We start from the raw sequence: 24,004 nt of genomic DNA, 5'->3' as shown, positions 1-24,004 counted from the left end.
ACATGTTAAATTGGTTACAGTAGCCTAAACTTGACCAAACTAAATAAGATAATCATGCATTTCAGCCACCCCCCTTTATGCAACATGCATGCAAGAAGCTAAACATTGCTAGCCTAATGGTGTTCACCACACTCCCACACCACTTATTCATTAAAGAAGATAGTGACATGATTTGTGTACTTTTTCTATTTTTCATTCCTACTCAGGCCTACTCATGAAGTCACTGATTGTGATGATTATAGCTATTGCGTGAGTGTGGTCAGGGTGTTCTTCTCCCAAGTATTAATACACAACATCCCAACTAGACAGGACAGCCATTCACTCTCTTTATTTCTGAATCAATATTCAATAACACCTGTGTGTTAATCACATACACTTGTATCATACACCCTGGTACATTTATTATACAATAAATGCATGGCACTGGTCTGGACACTAGTGAGCTGTTTTGTTTGGTTGTTGTTTCTAAGTCTTTCTCCAGTTTATTTTATAATGTTATTATGCATTATGATATAAGGCAGTTTTGTATAACTCGACATTTGTATGTAAATTGTAGGCTTAATTGTAGGCTACTGGTTAACGTTTTTCGTGGACCCCAGCCAGCCCCCAGGAATAAAGCAGATGCTAATTAGCAAATATTATTGTTTTCACCACACAGTAAGTTAAGTTATACTTTATTGATCCCCATGAGAAAATTCGTCATTAGCATTTAATCCAAATCCATCGCAAGAAGCAGTCACTGGGCAGTGCCTACTGCGTGGGGACGCACGCAGCTCCACTCCAGCTAAGGTCAATGCTGGTCGAAGGGCATGATGACATTTTGTGTTGCAAATAAATCCTCTACACCCCTGCTTTCACATTCTACAGGATGTGAGCCAACATTAATATTTCCTAATCCTAAATTGAAAATTACATTGATCATTTACTTGTCTATGGATACCCAGAAACCAATTCAGATTTTCCCCCCCAATTTTGTATTTTATAGAACACGAAAATCACAACTAAATTGGCACATTCTCAAATGTACTTTTTCTGTAATAATAATAATCATAATTCTAATAATAATAACGTTAAATAAAAGTAAATAATTGTATGTGTTTAAACAAGGCCACATTTGTCTTCTTGTTGAATAACCGTCAGGAAAACACTGTAGTCATGGCATGATGTTTAAGTATTTGGTTTATTGTTGTTGTGTAACAAGGATGTTGAGGCCTGGATTGGATGTTACACAAGCGTACTGGAGGACGGCTGGGAGACTACTCTGTGCAGGAAGACGCTCTGAGCTGCATATGGTCGCCACTGGCAGACTCCGTTTGATTTGGCGACACTTTGTCAACAGGGGAATGGGAGACATGTCCTCCAAAACCATGATGCCCACGCCTGAAGCCGCGCTGAAGGGCCGGGATTCGGAAGAAAGTGTGAAAGTTTCAGGTAAGTCAGTCTCTCTGTCGCAGTTCCTGCTAGCTTTAGCAAGTTAGCTTAGTTGCTGTTATGTAGTTAATACCGGTACAGTGTGGTGTGTTGTGCAACCCAGCCGAAACCGGTTGCAGCGCGATTCTGTGTGATTTTGATACTAGTACTGTCTGGGTGTGAGTGTATCAGAAACAAAGCGTTTGAACTGGTTTTGTAACGTGGTAGAAATGACCCTGGTAACAACAACATGCACTTGTTACATAGCTACAGCCCTGTGATGCAACCGTCCTGCCTTGAATGTTTTCAATGAAAGACTTCTTGATCCCATTGTCCGAAAGAGCGTTTGGACTTGCTGTGGCTGTGATAGGCTCGTTGGTTAATTCGCTGAGGCCTAAGGAATTGTTCTTAATAACCTGCTTATAGTTCAATTCATGTTTTTATTTATTTGTATATATTTCTTAAGTTACCGTTATTACCCATAGAGTGTTATTACCCCTCCCCAGCAAAATTACTCCTCCAGAAAGGAAACCTCAGTTTACGTGTGCTGTGGCAATGAAAATAGAGGTTCCTCTGACAACCAACTACCCAATCATAGCGCTACCATACGTCCAGGCCATGGGATGTAGACGTTCTCTTCATGCGCATGCCACAGGCCTACGTTGATAATGTATGGAGCATTACCCATTAGAGTGGATAGAAATTGAATACTGAGAAGCTTCATTGACCTATAAATTATATTTCAGTTTAAAATTTGACTTTAGAACATAATATGTTTGGAACCCTCCCCACCCTCCATGAGAGATAACTTGACAATTAAAATATTTCTATTGTTCTTTCTGTAACTTGAGCCTAGTACAGACACACTGGAAAAAGTCTGATAACAGCTTCTTCTTCTTTCGGCTAATTTCCATCGGAGTCGCCACAGCAGATCATCAATTTCCATCTGGTTCTGTTTTCCTCGGTGCGTCCTGCACCTGCAGACGTATCATAAAACTCACACAAAAACAAAAAAAAGTGTTGTAAAGAAGAGGGCATTGAATCTCTACCCTTTCTTTCCGTATTTGAGGTTTTCCTGGGTGCTTAAATAAATGGTGCATTTATATAGCGTCTTTATACAAAATGCTTTACATCCACCCATATGGCAGATGAAACTATGCAAGGCACCAACTTGCTCATCAGGAGCAATTAGGGGTTTAGTGTTTTGCTCAAGGACACTTTGGCACTAACTCTGGGAAAAACTTTTACCCATTTCCTTTACCAATGCTGAGTCTGATGGTGAACATCTGCTATTTTTGGGGCGGTGTAGCCGCCCCCTATAAGTGAGTTTTGGACACTGACCAATCCTGCACCGTGATTGGCCAATAGTCTACAACACATTGTATACCCCCTAACCCTTCCATTGTTAATGCAAATCGATACTTTTGCAAAGTCAGCCAATCACATTACAGCTAGTGTCATCACCACTAACTGTAATGTGATTGGAATCCAGGACTGTGATTGGCTAGCGAAACACATGACACATGTGCAGCCCTATGAATAGCAGTATGGACTTTAAAAAAAGTAATTCATCCTTTTTTTAAAGTGAGTCATGTTGTGATGACCACACACCGCCCACTTCACACTGGGTGTGATTTTTTTGTCTCCGCCAGGAGACTATGTTTTCACTTTCCGCCCCCCCCCCCTCGGCCAAGCTAACATTGGTCAAGCCTCACATGACACGTGACAATACGTTGAAAGAGTGTGCTCTGATTGGCTAGTGAGACGCATGACGTATCAGCGGCCTATAAATAGATGTGTCACTCTGAAAGAGTCTTGGCCTCTTTCAAAGTGAGGTAAGACAGGAGTAATCACGAAATGGCTGAGAAATGGCGGAGTAACACTTAAGACAGGATTAATCAAGTCAGTACGGAGTAACACTTAAGACAGGATTAATCAGGAACAGTACTGGCGGAGACCTGTGCTCCGAGGAGCACATCTTCTAGTTTAATAATGAAGCTAAGTAGCCTAAGTGGTGCGTACCAGTAGCCTGGTAAAGCCCCTCCCTCCGGAAAATCTCATATCCATTTGATTTCAGGAGTGAGTCTGGCCTGAAGGCTTATCTGGGCGTTTCTTGCCCGTCACCTATCAGCGTCCTTAGCCTGGTAAAGCCCCTCTTCGCTCATCTTTCTGTGATTGACAGCGAAAGTTGGCCAATCAGGTGGCGAGTTCGAGTGAACCCGAATGGATCCGAGTGCAGCCGACCAAAATGGAACGCCAGCCATTGTTTTCTGTGCGTTGTTTTTATTTTCGGTTTTAAAACCCTCTCAAACTCCTATTTTGAGGCACGGAATTTACTTTTAAGATATCGTTTGGATAGAATTTAGTTGTTTAACTTCATATATGTGGTCAATTAATCATGACAGAGCCTATTTAAAAATAAAAATTCAGAGAACTGGCAGGGGCGGGGAGTGACACGCATGTATCCGAATAAGGCAACCTATTTTGGGCATGGCCGTCTCAAAAGTCCCGTTGCGTCACATAGATAGACCAACTACAAATTGCACGCCCACTTTTGAGACAGCGCCGCTACTCGAGGTCCGTGAGAACTATGAACTGCAGCTGCCAATGCATTCCCTATGAGAGGATATGAGAGTTAGCCTACTTTTAAAATATTCCTACATTAACTGGAGACAATATTGATTTAAATAAAAATATGTTTCCAAATGTATGGAGTGTCTTTGTCAACATATCTTCTTGTTTTCTTAATAGTTGATGTGTTTCACATTTAATTTGCCACTTTAACGAGTTACCCATAATGTTAACACAGCAGAGGGTAGACGGCAGTTGTCGCATTTCAGTGACATCACTGTCTTTACGAGTGCCGAGCGCCGACCAGTGGCGTACCCACTGTAGAGACAGGACAGGCGGTCGCCTGCCCAACTAAGATCTCGCCTCCCCTAGAAACCCCAAACAACCCGAAAATGTGGCATTGCGTGCTTAATGTCCTCAAAGTCACGCATCCAACAAGCTTTGAACCGAGCAGATTGGACCTTCTGTTCCAGAGATAATGACCAAAACATATTGAAAACGGCAACTTTCGTCGGTTTTCTGGGTATTGAAAACCTCAAGGGATGCGTCCGTGACGTATATACCATGCGACCACTTAAACGTAAGATTTCAGAAGCTAGAACTTTTGACACACTGATGGAGTATATTATAGTATATTGTGGGTAGTATATCGAGATGATAGATATGGGACATTAAAAAGGATAAACCTCGATGATTTGAAATTTGCTTTCTTTTGGATGTTGGGGTTGGATATTTTTTTTTGTTTTTTTGCACAGTGACAGGACACTAAGAAAACTGTTGAAACTTTAGTTTCACAATCATCTCCTTAGTTTCTCAATGTTCAATAAGAGGTTGTTTTCTTGGCACCGTTCTTACACCTATTCAATCCAGGTAGGCCCTCTCTTTTTGAGATCAGGTTTGCCACCACACGTGTTGTCAGTAACTTGACAGTCTAGCTCTAGCAGTTAGGAAGTCCGGGACCCAGGCACTCCTAGCCCGGGTTCACACCTAGATTATTTAGTTTACTAACCGGCCTATTGGGCCATATGGGGCTGAAGGCTGAGCTGTAGTCGATGAATGTGGTGATAAGTGAGTTTTTACCTCTACAGGACTCAGTCCTGTCATTGTTTTGATTTTATGACTGCTCATGACCATCACCCACGATTACTAAGATACCCACTTACCCAGTCACAGAGGCTGCAATTACACAATTCTGACCTTGAACATTTCGGCATAGATGAAGTATGAGCCAAGGTCTAGATTAGGGCTGCTGCAACTCTTGATTATTTTCTTAGAGTATAATTATTTTGTTGAATCAAATAATGGAGAAACATGGTTTTGCATGAGAAATGAAAAAACAAATCAAACGACTAAATTGATTATCCTGATTAACCACTTAAGCCCTATTTTATACCTTGTTGGACAGCAGTGTTTTGTACATTTTTGAAAAAAGAAAAACACTTCAAAAATATAGATGAAAATGGATTGTTTTATTAAAATGTTTTATAATCGATTAATTCATACTAGTGAAGATGTGTTAATATTGTATGCCAAATTGAAGTGCCGCCTTAAACATGCTTCCTCGTATTCATTGTATGTCTGTAAGTTCCCAGGCAGAGGAGTGTCTGGGTGTGTGTGTTGCAAGACGGCTTTCATGCAACACACACACACACACACACACACACACACACACACACACACGCACACACGCACACACGCACACACGCACACAGTATGATAATGTGGCAGAGTGGAATTATCGGATGGATATGTGATCTATAGATGACCAAGGCATTTTTTTTTCTCTGACTGCTCTTTGTCACGTTTTTTTTGTACGTCACCATCCTCCAGCACTGCTCAACAGGCCCTAGGCAACAAGCACTGCACCACAGGTCTGGCAGCATGCCAGGAGACAGACACACACACACACACACACACACACACACACACACACACACACACACACACACACACACACACACACACACACACACACACACACAGTAGCACACACTGACAGCATGCACGTGGTCCTGCAGCAGTGCTGCTCTGTGGACACACACACACACACACACACACACACACACGCACACGCACACGCACACGCACACGCACACGCGCGCAGCTGAAGGTCATGCATGATGCTGCTGGTGTAAGAGAATGAGCTGTTAGTGATGTGCAGGGTGAGATGGCACAATGCAGCACATGGCAGCCTTATCTTCTGCACTAGTTGTCTAAATGTGAAACAGAGTGATGATAATAGTTAATGATATATTGAACTACTTTTGTTCCGGCAGTAATTTTGGTAGCATAGGCGTGATATAATGGAAGTGAACCTCTATCCACATTGCAGGAGAATACATGAGAAGGTATCTGCTAGCTCCTGCTCCTTGTTTTTAAGTAGAAAACCGAGACATTGGTAACATGCAGCGACAGTATTACACACAGTACTGTCCAGAGTCAACTGCTGTCTCCATGCTTGTTTCAAAGCACATCCTCAACCAGGTAGATACTAGATGACTCCAGAGTCCAGATAGAAGAGAGAGCCATCTCACCCCTTGATCCTAAGGCAATATTGAAACATTTGGCAATATGGGAAACATTCATGCTTTTGGAGCACACTGAACTGAAATACAACACAGAGAGGTAGTTACTGTCCTTCTCCAGTGTGCTTTATGTTTGTAATTACATATTGTGTTTGTTGTTGTGTATTCTGCCTGTATCACTGAGGGGAAGGGCAGACTCGAAGCCCAAAAAGTTAGATTTGGTGTTTGAATCTAGCTCATTGACTTGAGGCTAAAATACTTGGACTGTCTTACAGCATGTTTGATCTCTGCATATTTTAAAGAAGATCAATGGTGATCATTTCACCACAGTTTGATAGGGTCCACTTCTGTGTGTGTGTGTGTGTGTGTGTGTGTGTGTGTGTGTGTGTGTGTGTGTGTGTGTGTGTGTGTGTGTGTGTGTGTGTGTGTGTGTGTGTGTGTGTGTGTGTGTGTGTGTGTGTGTGTGTGCGCGCGTGCCCAGTGCATGCGAGTAGAATGGTGGGAAAGCAGACGAAAAAGACAGACAGTGTTGGTAAGTTGGCAGTTCAGCACTTGGCAGCAGCATGGCATCGTGGGTACTCGGGTGCCCCTCTTCAGAACCAGTGACGGTTGCAGAATCTTGGCACATGATGAATAAATGTAGCCTGGCACTGAAAAGACCCCAAGACACGTAGACACACACACACACACACACACACACACACACACACACACACACACACACACACACACAACCCCTTGGCACCGAAAAGAGCCAAGCTGCTTTAGATGCCTCAGCAGCACTTTGAGAGGTGAGCTAACTTTCAGGGAGACAGATTGGACAACATAGGGGGTACGACAGACACAGAGAGATTGTGGCGAACAGGAAGGTGCACTGTTTAGAAAAGTAAGGGGTGAAGAGGATGAGAGGAGAGTAGACCATGAGGAATGAGAAGATTGGTGGCATTTGTCTATACTAGTGACTATAGCTGTTGTGTGTGTGTGTGTGTGTGTGTGTGTGTGTGTGTGTGTGTGTGTGTGTGTGTGTGTGTGTGTGTGTGTGTGCGTGTGCGGGAGTGCAGGCGGGTGTGTGTGTGTGTGCTATGTGTGTCAGTATTTGGGAATTCCTCATTGAAAGGGGTTGGATTTGTGAACGATGCTGTTAAGTCGAACCTGAATTAATCCGAGATTTGTCTCGATCAGTTTGCCCAACTTGGGGTAGTTGATATTTCTCTTGGAGCAGGGGGACTGAGGTGCGTTGCGGGGGGTGTGGGTGGGGGATTGTATGGAGGAGGGTGGGGGTCTGGGGAGGATTGGTGGTGCAGACAGACAGGCAGACATGTTGGAGCATCGCCAAAGGTTCTCGGGAAAGCTGCCACATCGAGAGAGAGAGAGAGAGAGAGAGAGAGAGAGAGAGAGAGAGAGAGAGAGAGAGAGAGAGAGAGAGAGAGAGAGAGAGAGAGAGAGAGAGAGAGAGAGAGAGAGAGAGAGAGAGAGAGAGAGAGAGAGAGAGAGAGAGAGAGAGAGAGAGAGAGAGAGAGAGAGAGAGAGAGAGAGAGAGAGAGAGAGAGAGAGAGAGAGAGAGAGAGAGAGAGAGAGAGAGAGAGAGAGAGAGAAATGGTGAGAGGGGGGGAAAAAGCCATGCATGCAGAGTGGAGACTTGGCAGGGTCTGCTCTCCTTTGTCTGTCTAACTGAGGCTCTAGTGCCGGAGGAAATCATGAAACAGCCAGGCATGGTGGTGCATGGGGACCAGCTCTGCCTCAACGACGAAACACAACATGCTCCCAAACAAGACCAGAGGAACAACTACTTTGAAACACGATGTGCGGACGCGTAAGACTCGATTCAAGAGGGTCGCCGACTACGCAAACTGAATAATCTTTTATTTGTTTTGTTTTTTCACAAAGTCGAGAACATAAGCGTTGGACCAATGGATCAGCCCAAGTGTTCCCAGACGATGCATGAGATCACCACAACATCTTATTCCACGTGTATCAAAACGTCATATAACACACGCGTTTGTACTTTTCTAGAAGCTAACGGATGTCAATTAACTGAACAGTACGGTTTTTCTTTTTACTCTGCCAAAGTAGCCAGAGGAAGGCCAGGCGGTACCAAAGAAAAGCTTTGTGACCGGACACATGCAGACTTTACATGCCTTTGATAGAAACATTTTGTTTGGATTATTACGCTGCTGGAACTTTTTGGAGTATATACAACTCAGCGCCGTTGGGTTAACATATCAAAAAAGTTAATCTGGAGTTAGAACACAAAGAGATAGCTCTCTTATCCTGTCTCCTCATACTGTAAACTTCAGCTGAGGAGGTGTGTCGACAGCCAAAAGAAGCATGAGAAGCATCTCTAAACGCAGGCCATTGTTCTGCCATCCAGGTCAAGAGGCTGTACAACAATCATGTTGAGGATTTTCAATTTGTTCAGCCTGCAGTCAACACCATCAGAACAAACATTTAAAATATTCAGCAGCTGGACTGCTGAATATATCACTATTAATGGGATGTGCTCTCCTGTTGTTGAGCAACCTGGAAACAAACACTTGATTTATCTCTTCCCACACTTAGACTGCAGTATGCTAGACACTTTCATCTTGAAACACAATAAATCACTTAAGGCCATTTTATTTTTGGAATTCAGAATGCATTCATCTATTTGTCCCTCGACACTCACCAACTTCAGAATCAAAAGTGAGATGCCAGCGCTTCACGGTCTAATCTTGCCTTAACTTCCAGAGTGGCCTGAAAAATAGGCCGAACTTGAAAGTCTTGAGTGTTCCATCATGCTCCGAAGGGGATTCTTTTTAGCCACCAACCGCAATAGTTAGTTGAAAAACAAGACAATTTGAGCTGTGTAATGCAACAGAATATATATATTTTTTTTAAAACCTTGGGAACTCCATTTGAAATCCCTGCTGGCCAAAGTGGATACAACAGTCCAGCAGTGTTCCTGACACACGCACGCACACACACAGACAGCAGTGACGAGTCATCCTGTTATCAGCACATGCTGATTTGTTTACCCAGGAACCCTTTCTCAGCACAGAGAGAGAAAGAAAGTGAGAGATGGAGGACAAAATGACTCCAAGGGTTTTCTCTGAACAGAGGTACCATATTCTCACACACACACACACACACACACACACACACACACACACACACACACACACACACACACACACACACACACACACACACACACACACACACACACACACACACACACACACACACACACACACACACACACACACACACACACACACACACTAAATGAGGAAGTTCTATACACAGCTCAGCACTAAGGCTGTGCCAAGGGAATCCAACTAAGCCCACACAGATTTGTGTGTGTGTTTTTAGAATTAACAGGTGTGGGTGTAAAAATCCAAATTATTTAGTTTGGTTGTGGTGGAGCCTGTCATATCAGGAAACTTTCTCTGCAGTTTGTCCTCATTACGTGTGACAGACACAAAAAATCCAGACATGTCAGGTGTGAAAACAAACAGCATTTCGCTATTCTTTCATTAACCTTTTGGTTTAAAATTTAAACCAAAAGGTTAATGAAAGAATAGCGAAATGCTGTTTAAACTTTAAATAGTGTGAGGAAACTAGTGTTTGCAATGGGATATACCACAAAACACATTTGTTGCTTTAAGCTAAATGTGTTTGATTCCGATTGCTTTTGAATGTTCTCAAAAGTGTCCTGAACTGCTTGATAATCAGTTCTTGGGTTTTGCGTAGGTCACCCGATTACAGGCCTGTCAGACACTGACCGCTTCAGTTTGAGTTATAAACTTGTGTTCATCTAGCAACCAGGACTTGAATGTGTAACATAAAGCTATCTTGTAAACCACTTTCTTGGTGGCGTCCCTGTTTTGGGCATGTCATTATAGGCGACAAGCTCACAACAATGCATTGCCTCACAACGCGTTATGAATAGTGGTTAAAATAATTTGTACTGAGATAAAGCTTTCAACGAAAATAAGAACAAGATTAAATACATATTGGTTAAATAAGTTAGTGCTGTGTTTTGTGGTATGTTGTTTGTTATATTTTCTAATCTTCGCTCATCAATGGAAAGTTGACTGATGCTTTGCCTTCCTAAGAAACTATTGGTTGTTCTGAGGACAACCAGTCGCATCTACTGGTGGTCACTGAGGATTGGGGCAAGTGCCTTGCTGAAAGCCACAGACAGTATTTTGAAAGGGAAGGATAATGTTTGTTCTCCTCACACAGATTTTCCCTGCTCATCTTTAGATTGGAACTAATTTAGTAGCACATCCTCCTAGTAATAAAGCCTGTTTCTGCGTTCACACTAGTTGCGACCAAAGCTACAAAACGACTAAGCGTGGTCAGCTGCATTGCTGCTGACTGCTGAGTCACCATTGAAGTTGTGAATTGCTCAAGCCACACTGAAAACAGTAGGGTTAAATATCACAGGTTACTGGCAAGATTGAGTTTTTTTTTACAGAACAGAGCATGAATCGTGAAGAGTGGAAATAGTGAAACAAAAACATATGATTGATTGACACTTCGTCACACTGTGTCATTGGAGCACTGAAAAAAGTTGAAGTCAGCTCAACTGTTTGTGTAGTGTGTCAGACTCATACAACAAGTGTCGGCCATCAGTTTGTAGCTTCATGTCGCTGCCTTCCAATGAAAATGACTTGTAGTCTGTTGCTTTGTCACCGCAAGTGTGTGAACGCAGCATGACTCTAAAACGTTTGGCCTACGACCAGCCCCTCATGAGCCTGTATGAGTCTGTGTTTGTACGTGTGTAGTAATATGTATGTAATGTGGCAAAGGCCGAGTGTTTCTCCCTCCTTTAGTTTAGGAGACAGACAGCGGTAGTTCATGCTTGGGCCAGGGACTGCAATCATTAGAGACACAATAGAGGTGGAGTTGGCCGAGGAGTGCAGGGTTGGATGTAAGGAAAAGTATTGAAGGGTTAAAGGGAATGAGCGACGCAGGTGGGCGCGAGAGCATAGCTAAAAGGACGGAGAGGGAATGTAGGGAATTGAAGTGAAGGCATGCCTGCTGATGCGTTGAACGTAGCGTTGTTCCTTGGAGTCAGCCCCTGTGAACTCAAATAACATCATGTTCACATGCAGAAAAGCTGCCATCTTCCCTCTATAAACACTGTAACCTAACCACGTGAACCCTAGCGTCCCTAGGCATATCATAGGTGAAAATAGCACATCTACAAGCTCACAACCAGTAGCAATGCGACACACTGTGAGCTTGTAGATCGGCTGTTTTTGGCGAGGACATTTTGTGTAGAAGAACAAATAGAAGGGGCCAAGTATTGACGTTAAACCATGTTAAACAAAAGTATATAATGTGCTATAGGGCTTTAGAGCGTATAATATACTGAGATCTGACTTTGTGGTCAACACAAAATGTAGGTACCAGTTTGAAACCAGTTGTGAACCACTATTCTACGCTATCAGTTAATTGTAACTTACTGTACTTACTGTAATTAGCAGCTTACTCCACTGCATCCAGTTCTCATTTGTGTTCTATTGAAATACATTTTGCCGGTTTTCTTTGTGGCTTATCATGATGACTCTATAATATTGAATTGTGGTACCACTCCCCAGCACTTTCTGACATAATTGTCAGAAAGTGCTTTTTTTTTCTTCTCCTTTTGGTTCTAGTGTACTACTACCATGAATGAACATGACCAAAGGGTAGGCCTAATTCTTTAGATAGTACTACCTATATATATATATACTGATACAATATAGGTATTTTAATATTTTTATATTTGAATTGTGTATCTGACTTACAAGGTCGCAAATCATGTGGACATATTTTTATTTGTCCACACACATGCACGCATACACACACGCACGCACACCAGTAAATTTGTGTTGAGATACTGAGAATGTGTCTGCAGTAGGATGTGAGAACAAGACAACAAGAGAGTGAGGGCTGTGCAATATGGGAGAGAGTGAACGCAGAGGAATGAAAAATTAAGGAGAGAGGAGAGAATGCAGAGATGAGAAGATATTGTGGGACGCACACAGGTAGTGGGTGGCATTACTGACAGAGAGAAGGCTGGATGAAGGCAGTTGCGAGGAGATTTCAGGTGAAGGGAGAAGAAGATGAGGAAGCCCGGCTCCCTCTACACTTTCTCCAAGCAGGGTGAAGTGTGGCTTCACTCTGCACTCCTGTCTAGCCATGCATAAACTTCTCCCCCGCTCTCTCTCTCGCTCTTTCGTGATGAATTATTCACACTGTTCTGGTCTCTACAGGAGACTGTCATCTACAGTTTCTCTCTCTCTCTCTCCCTAAATCCCTGACTTTCTTTCATTTCTTCTTATAAAGGACAATGGGCACAGCCCACTTTGTATTTTTTGCGTTGTTTAGACAGTTTAGAAAGCTGAGAGGAAGAGGTAGATTATGGATATGCATGGTCTAGATCCGGTGGTCTACTGTAGATCCGGAGGTCTAGTGGTGAACTGCTCTCTGCAGGCATACAGTACATGTTCTTACATGATTAATGAATGTGCATTGTTGCCTCCCTGCTGTGTCTGATGCATCTTGTTAAGACTAATAGCATACAAGTCCACCTGAGACAATTATCAACAAAGGCCAAGTGAGATGTCATTCCTTCATCGTCATTGGCGAAGGCTGTTCCTTCCCGGGGGAAAAAAGTGCATTCTTCTTTTGGTTAGTATGTAGCATATTCCACCTCTTCCTCCCCTCTTTGTCCTGTCTCTGTCCAACGCGCTGTCAAAAACTGCACGGCACAAATGCCATGCAAGTGAGAAATGGCTAGCTTCCTGTTTAACGAGATCCGTCACACCGGCACCAGGCCATTAGCCTCACTGACAGCGCACAGAACTGTCTGCTGCATTAGTACCATATCACACCAAGGTCATCGCATAGCAATGTGCATGTTCAGACAGTTTCCAGGTCTTATCAGCTTCTTGTTGCACTGGTGCCATCTGCCTGCCTTTGTCACGGTGCTGTGGAATGAAGCTGTTACCACGACAACACACATGTAGGGACCCTATTGAAGTGATGTGTGTGTGTGTGTGTGCGCGTGTGTGTGCGCGTGTGTGTGTGTGTGTGCGCGTGTGTGCGCGCGCGTGTGTGCGCGCGCGTGTGTGCGCGCGTGTACGTGCGTGCGCGACTGCGCGTGTATGATTTCATCAGCAGGGCTCTTTGTTGATCACACAGACGTCTGATAACCTTGACAGGCAAGCAAGATGACTGCAGTTTACCCAAGAGACAGAAGACAGAGAGAGGGGAGGGGGGGGGTGTGTGCAGAGAGAATTGCGGGCTGAGAGAAATGAACTGGATCATCACTCAAGCAATTGACGTAATCTCAGGTCCACTTAAACTGGCTTGGTTTTTGGTGAATGTACAGTATGTGGACCACCAATTACTTAAGGTGCGTTTGGGTTGTCATGTGTCAATGAAGGTGAATAGCCGTGTCCAACTGTTTATATGGTCCTCTAAAATTAAGCATTGCAGATCAGAAAGCAATGCATCTCAACGATTCACATGGCGATAAATGCACTCGCCTACAGATTTACACATAGCCCAGTTAGCAACAGCGCTGCATTGAATCCCACCAGAGCTCTTCTCGTGTCACACTGTCTCGCTCTGCTTTCGTCCCACTTTCCTACCATCTGTTTTAAAAGATACAAAAAGGAGTGACCTGTGGCCAACTCTCTGCCACAGAGAATCCTCTGAGAAACTATTGAATTTCTCTGTAGATTAAGAGAGAAATTCAACACAGTAAGGTTACAAGATCAAATCCCCACAGCACACATTAATTTGTCCTTTCAAAGTGTCCTCAAGCGAGGCACTGACCCCAACATTAGACGTGAGTGTCAGCTAAATGAATTTGACTTGGTGGATGCTCAAGCATTTCGAGGGCAAGTTGCCTTGCCTGACAACTTGCACTGTAAAAGCTTGCCTAGTCAATGCAGCTTTTTAATAGAACAGTAGGGCAATTAACTTAACACTGTATCAAACACATTGTAATTAATGGGTAGAAGCGTTTGCTACAGTACCAGGGCACGATATAAGACCAAACTTTGGCGATCATCTTTACCTGATGCTTTTGTGTGCTGTGAGAGAGAAACTGAAAGTTAGACATAGTATGAGCCTGTTTGTTAACCACTTAATATACTTTGTTGTATGCCAAATAGCAAAAATAGCTCTACACGCTTCTTCTACAAGCTTGCAACGTGCTGAATGTGACACATTGTGAGGTTGTAGATCTGCTATTCTCGCTATTATTGAAAATGTTGAAATCTTTTGAAAAAGATGCTAGAGAGAAAGTGCAACTGTCAGCTCATGCTGCTTTTTGAGGCACACCGCTTGACTTTTTGCTGCAACCGCAAGCCACTGTACCAAGAATCTCTTGAAGGGGTACCACAATCTGCATTATGTTTTGCATGTGTCATTGTCTGATAATCCTTACATTTGAGTCTGCTTTCGACTTAAGGTCAACATCAGCAACATCATCAAGGAATTTGTTGTCATCCAACATACTGATGTTTGTTATGAAATAAAACAGACTTTTGCGTAATTGCAGCTTCCGGTTCCTCTCTCACAGAGCACAGAAGCAACAGATAAAGATGATCGGCAACATATCAATAAGCATAATCCACAGTTTTCGACTTTCAACTTGTTAGAAACAAACAGACCAAAGTTAGCCTGCAAAATCAACCTTTTCAACACACAAATTGACATGAGTCTCTGCCTTCCTTTTCTCCAGCATAGACAAAGACACAGTGGAGATAAACTTGGTTTGACCAACAGTAGGCAGTCCTTTGACCTTGAGTTAAATTGTATGCAATGGGACCGCTCCCCAGTGTAGCGGGCCAACACTGGAACGATACCTTAGAGCCATAAGTTTAATCAGCGACTCCCCGCCTTAATGAAGAGAACAATTAGATGGAACAAACGAGAAAAAAATCTTCATTAACCTCAGGTCAGCCCTGGGTCATTGGGCTGTTCATATGATTCATTACGCTTTGATAATGAAAACGATATGGTGCTATTCTGAAAAGACTCAAATTGCGTATCTACGCACACAATGTGTGTTCATTAAGAGAGTGTGTGTGTGTGTGTGTGTGTGTGTGTGTGTGTGTGTGTGTGTGTGTGTGTGTGTGTGTGTGTGTGTGTGTGTGTGTGTGTGTGTGTGTGTGTGTGTGTGTGTGTGTGTGTGTGTGTGTGTGTGTGTGTGTGTGTGTGTGTGAGAGTGTGTGTGTGTGTGTGTTACATGTGGATATGCATACATGTATTCATGTGTGCCAGCATTCCTGTGTTGTGTGGGTATCTGTGCCCTTTGGTAAGTTATTACAACAAAGGGTCGTGCATAAATAAAAGTGAAATGAATTTGGATCTCATTTGTATTACTATGGCTATATTAACCGTATGACCCTGCGGTTTTATGGGCCCTGCATGCTTATGTGTGGGCGTGTGTGTGTGTATGCAGGCAAACAAGCAAGCAGGCCAGGGTATGTGTGTGCATGTATGTAAGTGCTTATGTGTCCATGTGTGTGCAAGGATGGGAAATGCAGGGCTTTCCAACCTTCTGCCAGACCCACGCAGTATTAGCCCATGTAAGAGATAATGATGATAATGGTGATGTTGCGTTTGCGCTGATGTGTTTGTAATGTCTGTGTGTAAATTGTGTGTGGTGATTGTCTATGAGGAGTGTGTGTGTATTGTGTGTTAGGGCATCATGTGATTGATGTGTAATGGTTTCCATTCATTAGTCTGCTACACTAGCTTCTCTCTCTCTCTTCCTGCCAAGATAGATGGGATAATATTACAAGACGCTCGCCTTTTTCTTTCTGTCTGTCGGTATTTTGTCTTTGTGTGCTCATTTTGCATTTGTCTTTCTCACTTTCTTCATAATTATTCTTAACTTAACTGCATGTTCTGTCTTGCCTTCGGTCTGCGTTTTGGGGGGATTTTCATTTTCTCGTCTGTGTGGAATAATATCTTCAATAATATTTATCCTGCCTAGGACCTGAATAGATGTGTACATTAAGTGTTGCGTGCCACTGGTGCCTACAAACCCCTTCTAACATTGCACATCTTCCACATATGATGATCTCTTAATCCCTTAGCTGGTGTAGTTGTAAATCTGACAAGATTGAGATCAACAACATGTTTGTTTACCTTAAGGTCTCTGCACCTTATCTACGGTAACTATAATATTATGCTGTATAAGGGCTTGTCTTCTCTCTATTGGTGACATGACCACTGCCATGTGTGTCTGTTCTACTTCTCCTGTGAGCTCATGCAATACGTTTCTAACATAAAAAATACTCTTATTGTTTCTGACTCCATTTGCCTAAACATCCTGATCGCTCCAGCATTCCTCGACACCTGTCTCAGTCTTTCTCTTTTTCTTCTTCTGTCTCTGTGTCTGTCTCTCTCTGTCTCTCACTTCATCATCTTCATTTATGATAGTATTTATTGAAGTATTTTACTGGTATTATATGACTTGGCGAATCCTGTATATTAGTGGCACAGATAAAACCAATCATTTGATATGGCCTGAACAGAAATTGTACATGCAATCATATAAATTATCACCCTAATATAGGGACCAAGTGGTCTGTTCTTTGGTTAGTCTGCACCAGTGGTTGTAAAACTTTTCTGCCTTCTGTACCCCCTTTCCCTGATTTCTTAATCCAAGTACCCCCTTTATCTGACTAGCATTTTGCTTAGAAAACTGCAAAAGAAAACCATAGCTATCAAGGCAAGGCAATTTTATTTATTAACAAGACAATTCAATGTGCTTTACACATCGTTTACCATACGAGAAGCTATGAATTAATGATAACCCACTGTTTGAAGACTATAACATTACAAATAACATATGGAGTGAAAGCAGATGTATTTGACTGTGGACATACCCCAGTAAGCCCACAGTGTGCACCTCATAAAATATGTAATTATTGTTTACAATAAAACATAATCATTCTGTGAGGAACTTGCTTCAACTACTACTACTATCAGAATTCTCTCTCTGTTTGATTGAACCTCTCTTCCCTCTCTCATCTGAAATCTCTAACTCTCTCCTGTGTGTCCTTTCCTCTGTGCGATTTGTATAATTTGCAATATTTCTGCATAATTCTGTAATCATGGTGGTCAAAGAGGAAATTGCTTTGGATTCAATTACGATGGTGGTTCTCTGCCACTGGGGGGGTCTCAAACGGTGTTAGACAGTAGCAGAGCAGTATGAATGACGGGTTAGATTAGATTTGGGAATCAGCCGACTCTAGCCGAGCCTAATTAACACAAGAATTCAGCAGGCGCAGTTCCTTGTAGTGGAAATGCCTCATCTTCACCTTCTTTCAATTCCCTCTGCTGGGCGTGGATTAACACAAATCTGTGGGTGGATCCTGTCGGTTTCAAATGAGTCGTTGGGTTCTGCTGTGCAAAATGTGCTAAATTAAGCGCACCCTCTTTGGGTGAAGCATTTGGAGCTGAAATTTGACCCAGTTCTAGTAGAGAGGATTGGTGGGTTTTCTTTTTTGTTCTTTTGTTTTGTTCTTTCTGTCTTTTCTTTCCACATCATCTTCATTTTGTTCATCCTCTCATCTCCTTCCTATATTCTCTCTCCCACCCCTTCAGCTCTTCTATTTTCTCATCCCCTCTCTCCTAAGTGTTTTTCTGTAAATCACCCTCTTCGTGTTGGCTATAACTACCTCAGCATCATCTTGACTGAAGAGCAGAAGTCGTTGAAAATGTCAGCCATCGAAGACAAATGTCAGCTATTGTATTCTTGTGTTCTAGTTGGTCTTCTCGGCTGTGTAGTCTAGAACACACCTTGTCGTTCTTAACCACTTGAACCCTAGGTGCCCTATACTAGGGTAAACATTTTGCTCAGTGAGCTTGTAGATATCATATGTTACTTTCAACTAATAGATTTGGTGTAGAGAGGAATACTAGCAGTCCTGGTATATCCCTGGGGGACCCCATCAAGTAAGTATAAGGCATTGGTTCTCAAAGTGGGTATATATATTTATTAAAATAAATATATATTTTGGCCTTTCATAAAATCCAATTTGATTGAAATCAGACTGCCAACAAACACATTCCTATAAGTTCTGGAAAGATACAATGAAAATAAGCATATTACATATCTAGATATCTTGTTGCTCATAGTGCTTATTTAAAATACAGTACATCTATTCTAGAATATGATATGTCACCTAGCTGAGAAAGAAACAACTTTTCTGTGGATGAGGAGAGCCAGGGAGCGATGGAGAGAAGGGAGAGCAGTTAGATAACGAGAGAGATGTGAAAAGATAAAGACTAACTTTGAAGTGACAGTTGTCTGTCTCTCTCTCTCTCTCTCTCTTTCTTTCCTTGCTCCCTCCATTCTCTTGCCTCTCTCTCCCACTCCTCCCATCTCTCTCTCTCTCTTTCTGCCTGTCTCCCTCTGCTCTAATTTCATGGTCTTCCTGCCTTTCTCTCTCTCTCTCTCTCTCTCTCTCTCTCTCTCTCTCTCTCTCTCTCTCTCTCTCTCTCTCTCTCTTCCCTACACCATCCACACAGCTTGGTTCTGATTGGCTGAATTAAGTCTGCAGTCTGCTATTGTGAATAATTGCTTTTGATCCGATGCAGATCTCTCTCTCTCTCTCTCTCTCTCTCCCTCTCTCTCTCCCTCTCTCTCTCCCTCTCCCTCCCTCTCTCTCTCCATCCAGTTGCTCTGTCTTGTGCCCAATTCTGTATTATGCACGCACGCACGCACGCACGCACGCACGCACGCACGCACGCACGCACGCACGCACGCACGCACGCACGCACGCGCACACACACACACACACACACACACACACACACACACACACACACACACACACACACACACACACACACACACACACACACACACACACACACACACACACTCCAACAAGTATTATTAAAATTCAAAGTCAGCCCCCAAACACCTGGTCAGTGACGACAGAGCGAGAGAGAGACACACACAGAGAGAGAGATAGCTAGGTTGTGTTGAAGGGCTGATAAAATAGCCTGGTATTTCCCAGTGCGGGGAGTAGGGCAGTAGCTGTGTACGTACAGAAGGTGTAGTTCACCTAACAGCCAGCAGAGTCCTATGTTCTACTCTTCTATCAGAACTACAGTACATTCCGCCCAGCCTCAGAGAAACAGCAGTCTCATCCAGGCACCTTCTATGGTGCTGATTGAGTGACTATGCTCCATACTGATTAGTAGTCAGGGTAATATATAAATATTATATTGATATTGTGACATGACACTAAACATCGTATGGGATTGTCTGGATATTGTAATAAGGCATAAGTGCTGTTATTTCGAATCACTTATGCCCTATGGTATAAATTAAAGAATGTTCAAATAATTTAGAAAATCATTTTGACATTATAGTCACAGTATACAATGGCCGCGTTTCCCAAACGAATTTGAGCTCCTGCGTAGCCTAGAAGCTGCGTAGGTGCCTCCACGCATCTGCGCAGTAGCAACCCTGCTGCGCACTATCTTCGTTAGTAGCAGCTGTGTGTGCCCAACGTCTCATCTAAATTGGCTTCAGTAGACACCATCTTCGTAGGTTCCGTTTCGTCTGTGCTAAAACTACATTCGTGAGACAGCATGCACGTGAAGAGATCCTGGACGTAGCCTACGTAAAGCCTACGTCAACTACGTAGTGCTATCCTACTATAGTTTAAACACCCTTTGCATACATATATCTATATATACAGGATTTTGCAAAAATACTAAGATAAAGTCGCACCTTTATCTAACTTACCTTTATATGAATTGGACACTTACATTTTTATAGGTACATTCTGTAATGTATTAAAATGCATTTTTTTAAGGTGACATTTCAATGATCTTAAATAAACACTGCGGCCATTGTTCGCCGTTCAAAAAAATTCAGAGGATAGAGGGGGCGTCCCCCTGCATGATTGACAGCTTAACGCGTAACGGGCGACGCCTCCCCAAAAAAACAGACATATATACAACAAACACACTGCGACATGCCGTGTTGATAGCTTGCAGATCTGTTATTTTGGGTAGGGCGAGCGGCTGCAGTGCTTCGTCCTCTATGCATGAACCCGAAGTTTACAAATCGTACTCTCACGGATAATCCGATCATCTAATAAAAATATTAAGCACATGCCAAGTTAACTAAAGGTATATAAATGATGCTGAGCTAAATATGTTTCCTTAATTTCGAAGTTTTATATAGTTAAACGTTATGATGAAAGTGCAGTTCCTCTCACAAAGTGACAGCTGTTGCGCTCGGCGAGCGCAACAGCTCGCCATGTTTATGAATGGTTAAAACATCTTTTGAAAATAGCAGATCTACAAGCTCACAACGTGTCACAACACAAGCTTGTAGATGCGCTGTTGCGCTCGCCGAGCGCAACAGCTGTCACTTTGTGAGAGGAACTGCACTTTCATCATAACGTTTAACTATAAAACTTCGAAATCAAGGAAACATATTTAGCTCAGCATCATTTATATACCCTTAGTTAACTTGGCATGTGCTTAATATTTTTATTAGATGATCGGATCATCCGTGAGAGTACGATTTGTAAACTTCGGGTTCATGCATAGAGGACGAAGCACTGCAGCCGCTCGCCCTTTTACGCACCGGCCCGGCCCGGCCCGGCCGTAATATATATATATATATATATATATATACACACGCGTGTGTGTGTGTGTGTGTGTGTGTGTGTGTGTGTGTGTGTGTGTGTGTGTGTCGGTCTTTTCATAGATTTCATTGAACGATGGGTGTTACACGCGGCCCAGGGCGCTCGTTACAAAATGCTTCGTAGGACAGTACTCCCCTCCTACTGTGGGCGGGGAGTATGCTGCGCGCATTCTGTCTCACGAATGTACTTTTACCACAATCGCAGCCAGTTTAGATGGCACGCAGGGGCACAACCACCTGCTACTAATGAGGGTAGAGCGTAGGTTTGGCCGAGTCCCAGCTGTGTAGGAGACGCTTGCGCAAGCTGCGTACGGCCACGCATGACCTGAAATCTACGTGCCTGCTATGGTACTGCGAAGCATGTGACGTCACACGTTAGACCCGTCGTCGGACCTGCGACGATGCTCTACGCACGAGCTCTTTGGGAAACCCGGCCAATATCATTGTCACAAATTTCTTATTGCGATATTTTGTCGCTCAGCCCTAGTAGAAGTCTGTCATGTGATTCAGAATATACATAAATTGCCCAAAAAATAAGTGCATATGTTTTGGGGAAAAGTTGATAGATGAATGAAAATAAATTCCAATAAGCACAATATTTTCAATATTAAAAACAGACTTTTGTTTTGAAACACACAATATTTGTTGAATAATATCAGCGATGGGATGTTTTGGATTGAAATGTCACTGTTGATGTGCATTTCTGTTCAATGTGGAAGTTTAGTCTATAGTAGAAATAATAATATATATAATATAATATTATCATGAAATTCAGTGGCGTCACAGGGGTAAACTGGTGACGGCAGCTTCACTGTTCTACCGCGGTTCTGGGGACTTGGTCATTTCCAGTGCACCTGCTCGGTGCTCAAGACTTCCACATTTGGGCACCCAAATTTGGTGTCCGAATGCGGAAGTAGAGTGTTCTTCCGGGTGTTTCAAACGCCATTGAGCAACTTTCATTGAAATGAATAGCTGGGGGGCGGGGCAGTCCGCCCTCTAGATATATTATAACTCTATGTCATATCCACCCACCGTCCATCCGGGCTATGGAACTGCAACTATGACTACAGATCCCATAATCTGCGAGAAGCGTTCACAAAAACGGCTCAAATTTGGGGAAAGTGAAAAATTGGCTTTGTCACTCTCTTCATTATGCCAATGGTCAATGCCCGTGTGCAAGTTCAGATCAATTGGTAAACCCACTGAGGAGAAAATGCGGTTCCAGACAGAAAGAGGTTTCTTAATTTTATAGTAGGATAGGATAGTATAGGAGGATATAGTAACACAGCACACACACACACACACACACACACACACACACACGTACACGTACACTGTACTGAATGTGTACTTTTGTGTAGCGGTGTCCCCGGCTGTTGGGAAACTGAATTATCCCATTGTCTCTTGTGATGCTCTGCAATCTCCCACTTCTGCTCCTGTAATGAAATTAGATTGGCCAAGACCCAGCTGTAACACTTAGCATGATATTACTGTGAGAGAGGTGGTGGTGGTGGGGAGGGGGGGGGGGCAGAGGAAGTATTGTCTTTCTCCAGAGAACATGTTAGGAGAACTATTATGTTCACTCTCAGTTGCTTCTCTCTCTCTCTCTCTCTCTCTCTCTCTCTCTCTCTCTCTCTCTCTCTCTCTCTCTCATTCTCTCTCTCTCTCTTTTGTCTGTGTGCCTGTCTCTGTGTCACACACTTGCATGAAATTACACCCTTGCACGCACAAGAACTGTCGGCCGGTAAGGACCTCTCAGTCCTCGCTGTTGCTATTAGCTGCAGTCCTGCCCTGTCTGTCTGTTTGTCTTTCTCCATTTTTCTGTCTGCCATGCTTGTTGTGTTTTCATGCAAGGGATACTAGCGTATCTATAGAGTGGATAAAGTTGAAAAATAGGGGTTGTGTTTTCATGCAAGGGATACTAGCGTATCTATAGAGTGGATAAAGTTGAAAAATAGGGGTTATTTGCTGAGCTATTTACCATGTCATATGGAGATATAAACTTGTCCTGTATTATAGAATCCATTCATTTGCCAAATTAATCCATACATTTGTCAGACATAACAATGTGTGCTGTAGCACTAGGGTGGCGCAGTGGTAAAGTGCCTGCACCACCGCGGAGGCTGGGCGTTCGAATCCACCTCGGTGCATCCGGCTTTGCGAGTCTACACGAACACAATTGGTTCCTCGTGTTCTGGGGAGGTAAGCTGGGGGAGGGTGATATTTGTCACTGCGCGTACTCCTGCGGGCTGGGGGACGGCACCTGTCAGCAGGGAGTGTTGGGCGGGAGGAGTACGGTGGGGGCTCCTCACTCGCAGGTGATTCAGTAGGATCCAACAGCAGTGACAATACACAAATATGGGGAATATTGGTGTGGGGAATTAATTGGCATAACGACTACATTGGGGAGAAAAAGGGGTAAAAAATAAACAAACAAACATAATGTTAAAGATATATATATTTTATTAAAATGTATATCATTTTTTATTAATGATTAAATCAATTAACTTGATTGACAGTTGCAACACTACTGCACACTTCCTTAGTGTTAATCTGATGTTGAGAGTGTACAAATGGGCCCAAATACCATTGAGCACACTGTGTACTCTTCAATAAACTGAAAGTGCCCTAAATGTACTTTACTTCCTACTGTATTATGTGATTAATTAAAGGATGAGGCCCACACTTTTGACCTGGTTTCAAACGTGGGATTCTGACCTCAAAAGTATTGCTTTTCACTTTTCAGACATGAAAGAAAAGCTTAGAGGGGGAGTGAGAAATACACAAATGGACACACACACGCGCGCGTGCGCAGACT

At 43.0% G+C, this 24,004-nt stretch overlaps 1 protein-coding gene across 1 annotated transcript in view; it reads left to right on the top strand.

Moving 5' to 3' along the window:
- Positions 1–845: 845 nt before the first annotated feature.
- Positions 846–24,004, top strand: part of msraa (methionine sulfoxide reductase Aa) — an 80,402-nt gene continuing 57,243 nt past the window's right edge. Inside the window, exons 1-2 of the mRNA XM_084082542.1 lie at positions 846–870; positions 1,202–1,431. Of these exons, the coding sequence (XP_083938668.1) occupies positions 869–870; positions 1,202–1,431 (232 nt within the window). The 5' untranslated portion in view covers positions 846–868. The remainder of the gene's footprint in view (positions 871–1,201; positions 1,432–24,004) is intronic.

Source organism: Gymnoscopelus microlampas (assembly GCF_963454915.1).
Source record: "Gymnoscopelus microlampas genome assembly, chromosome: 16".
NCBI lineage: Eukaryota > Metazoa > Chordata > Actinopteri > Myctophiformes > Myctophidae > Gymnoscopelus > Gymnoscopelus microlampas.
This window is presented reverse-complemented; position numbering and strand designations above follow the sequence as displayed.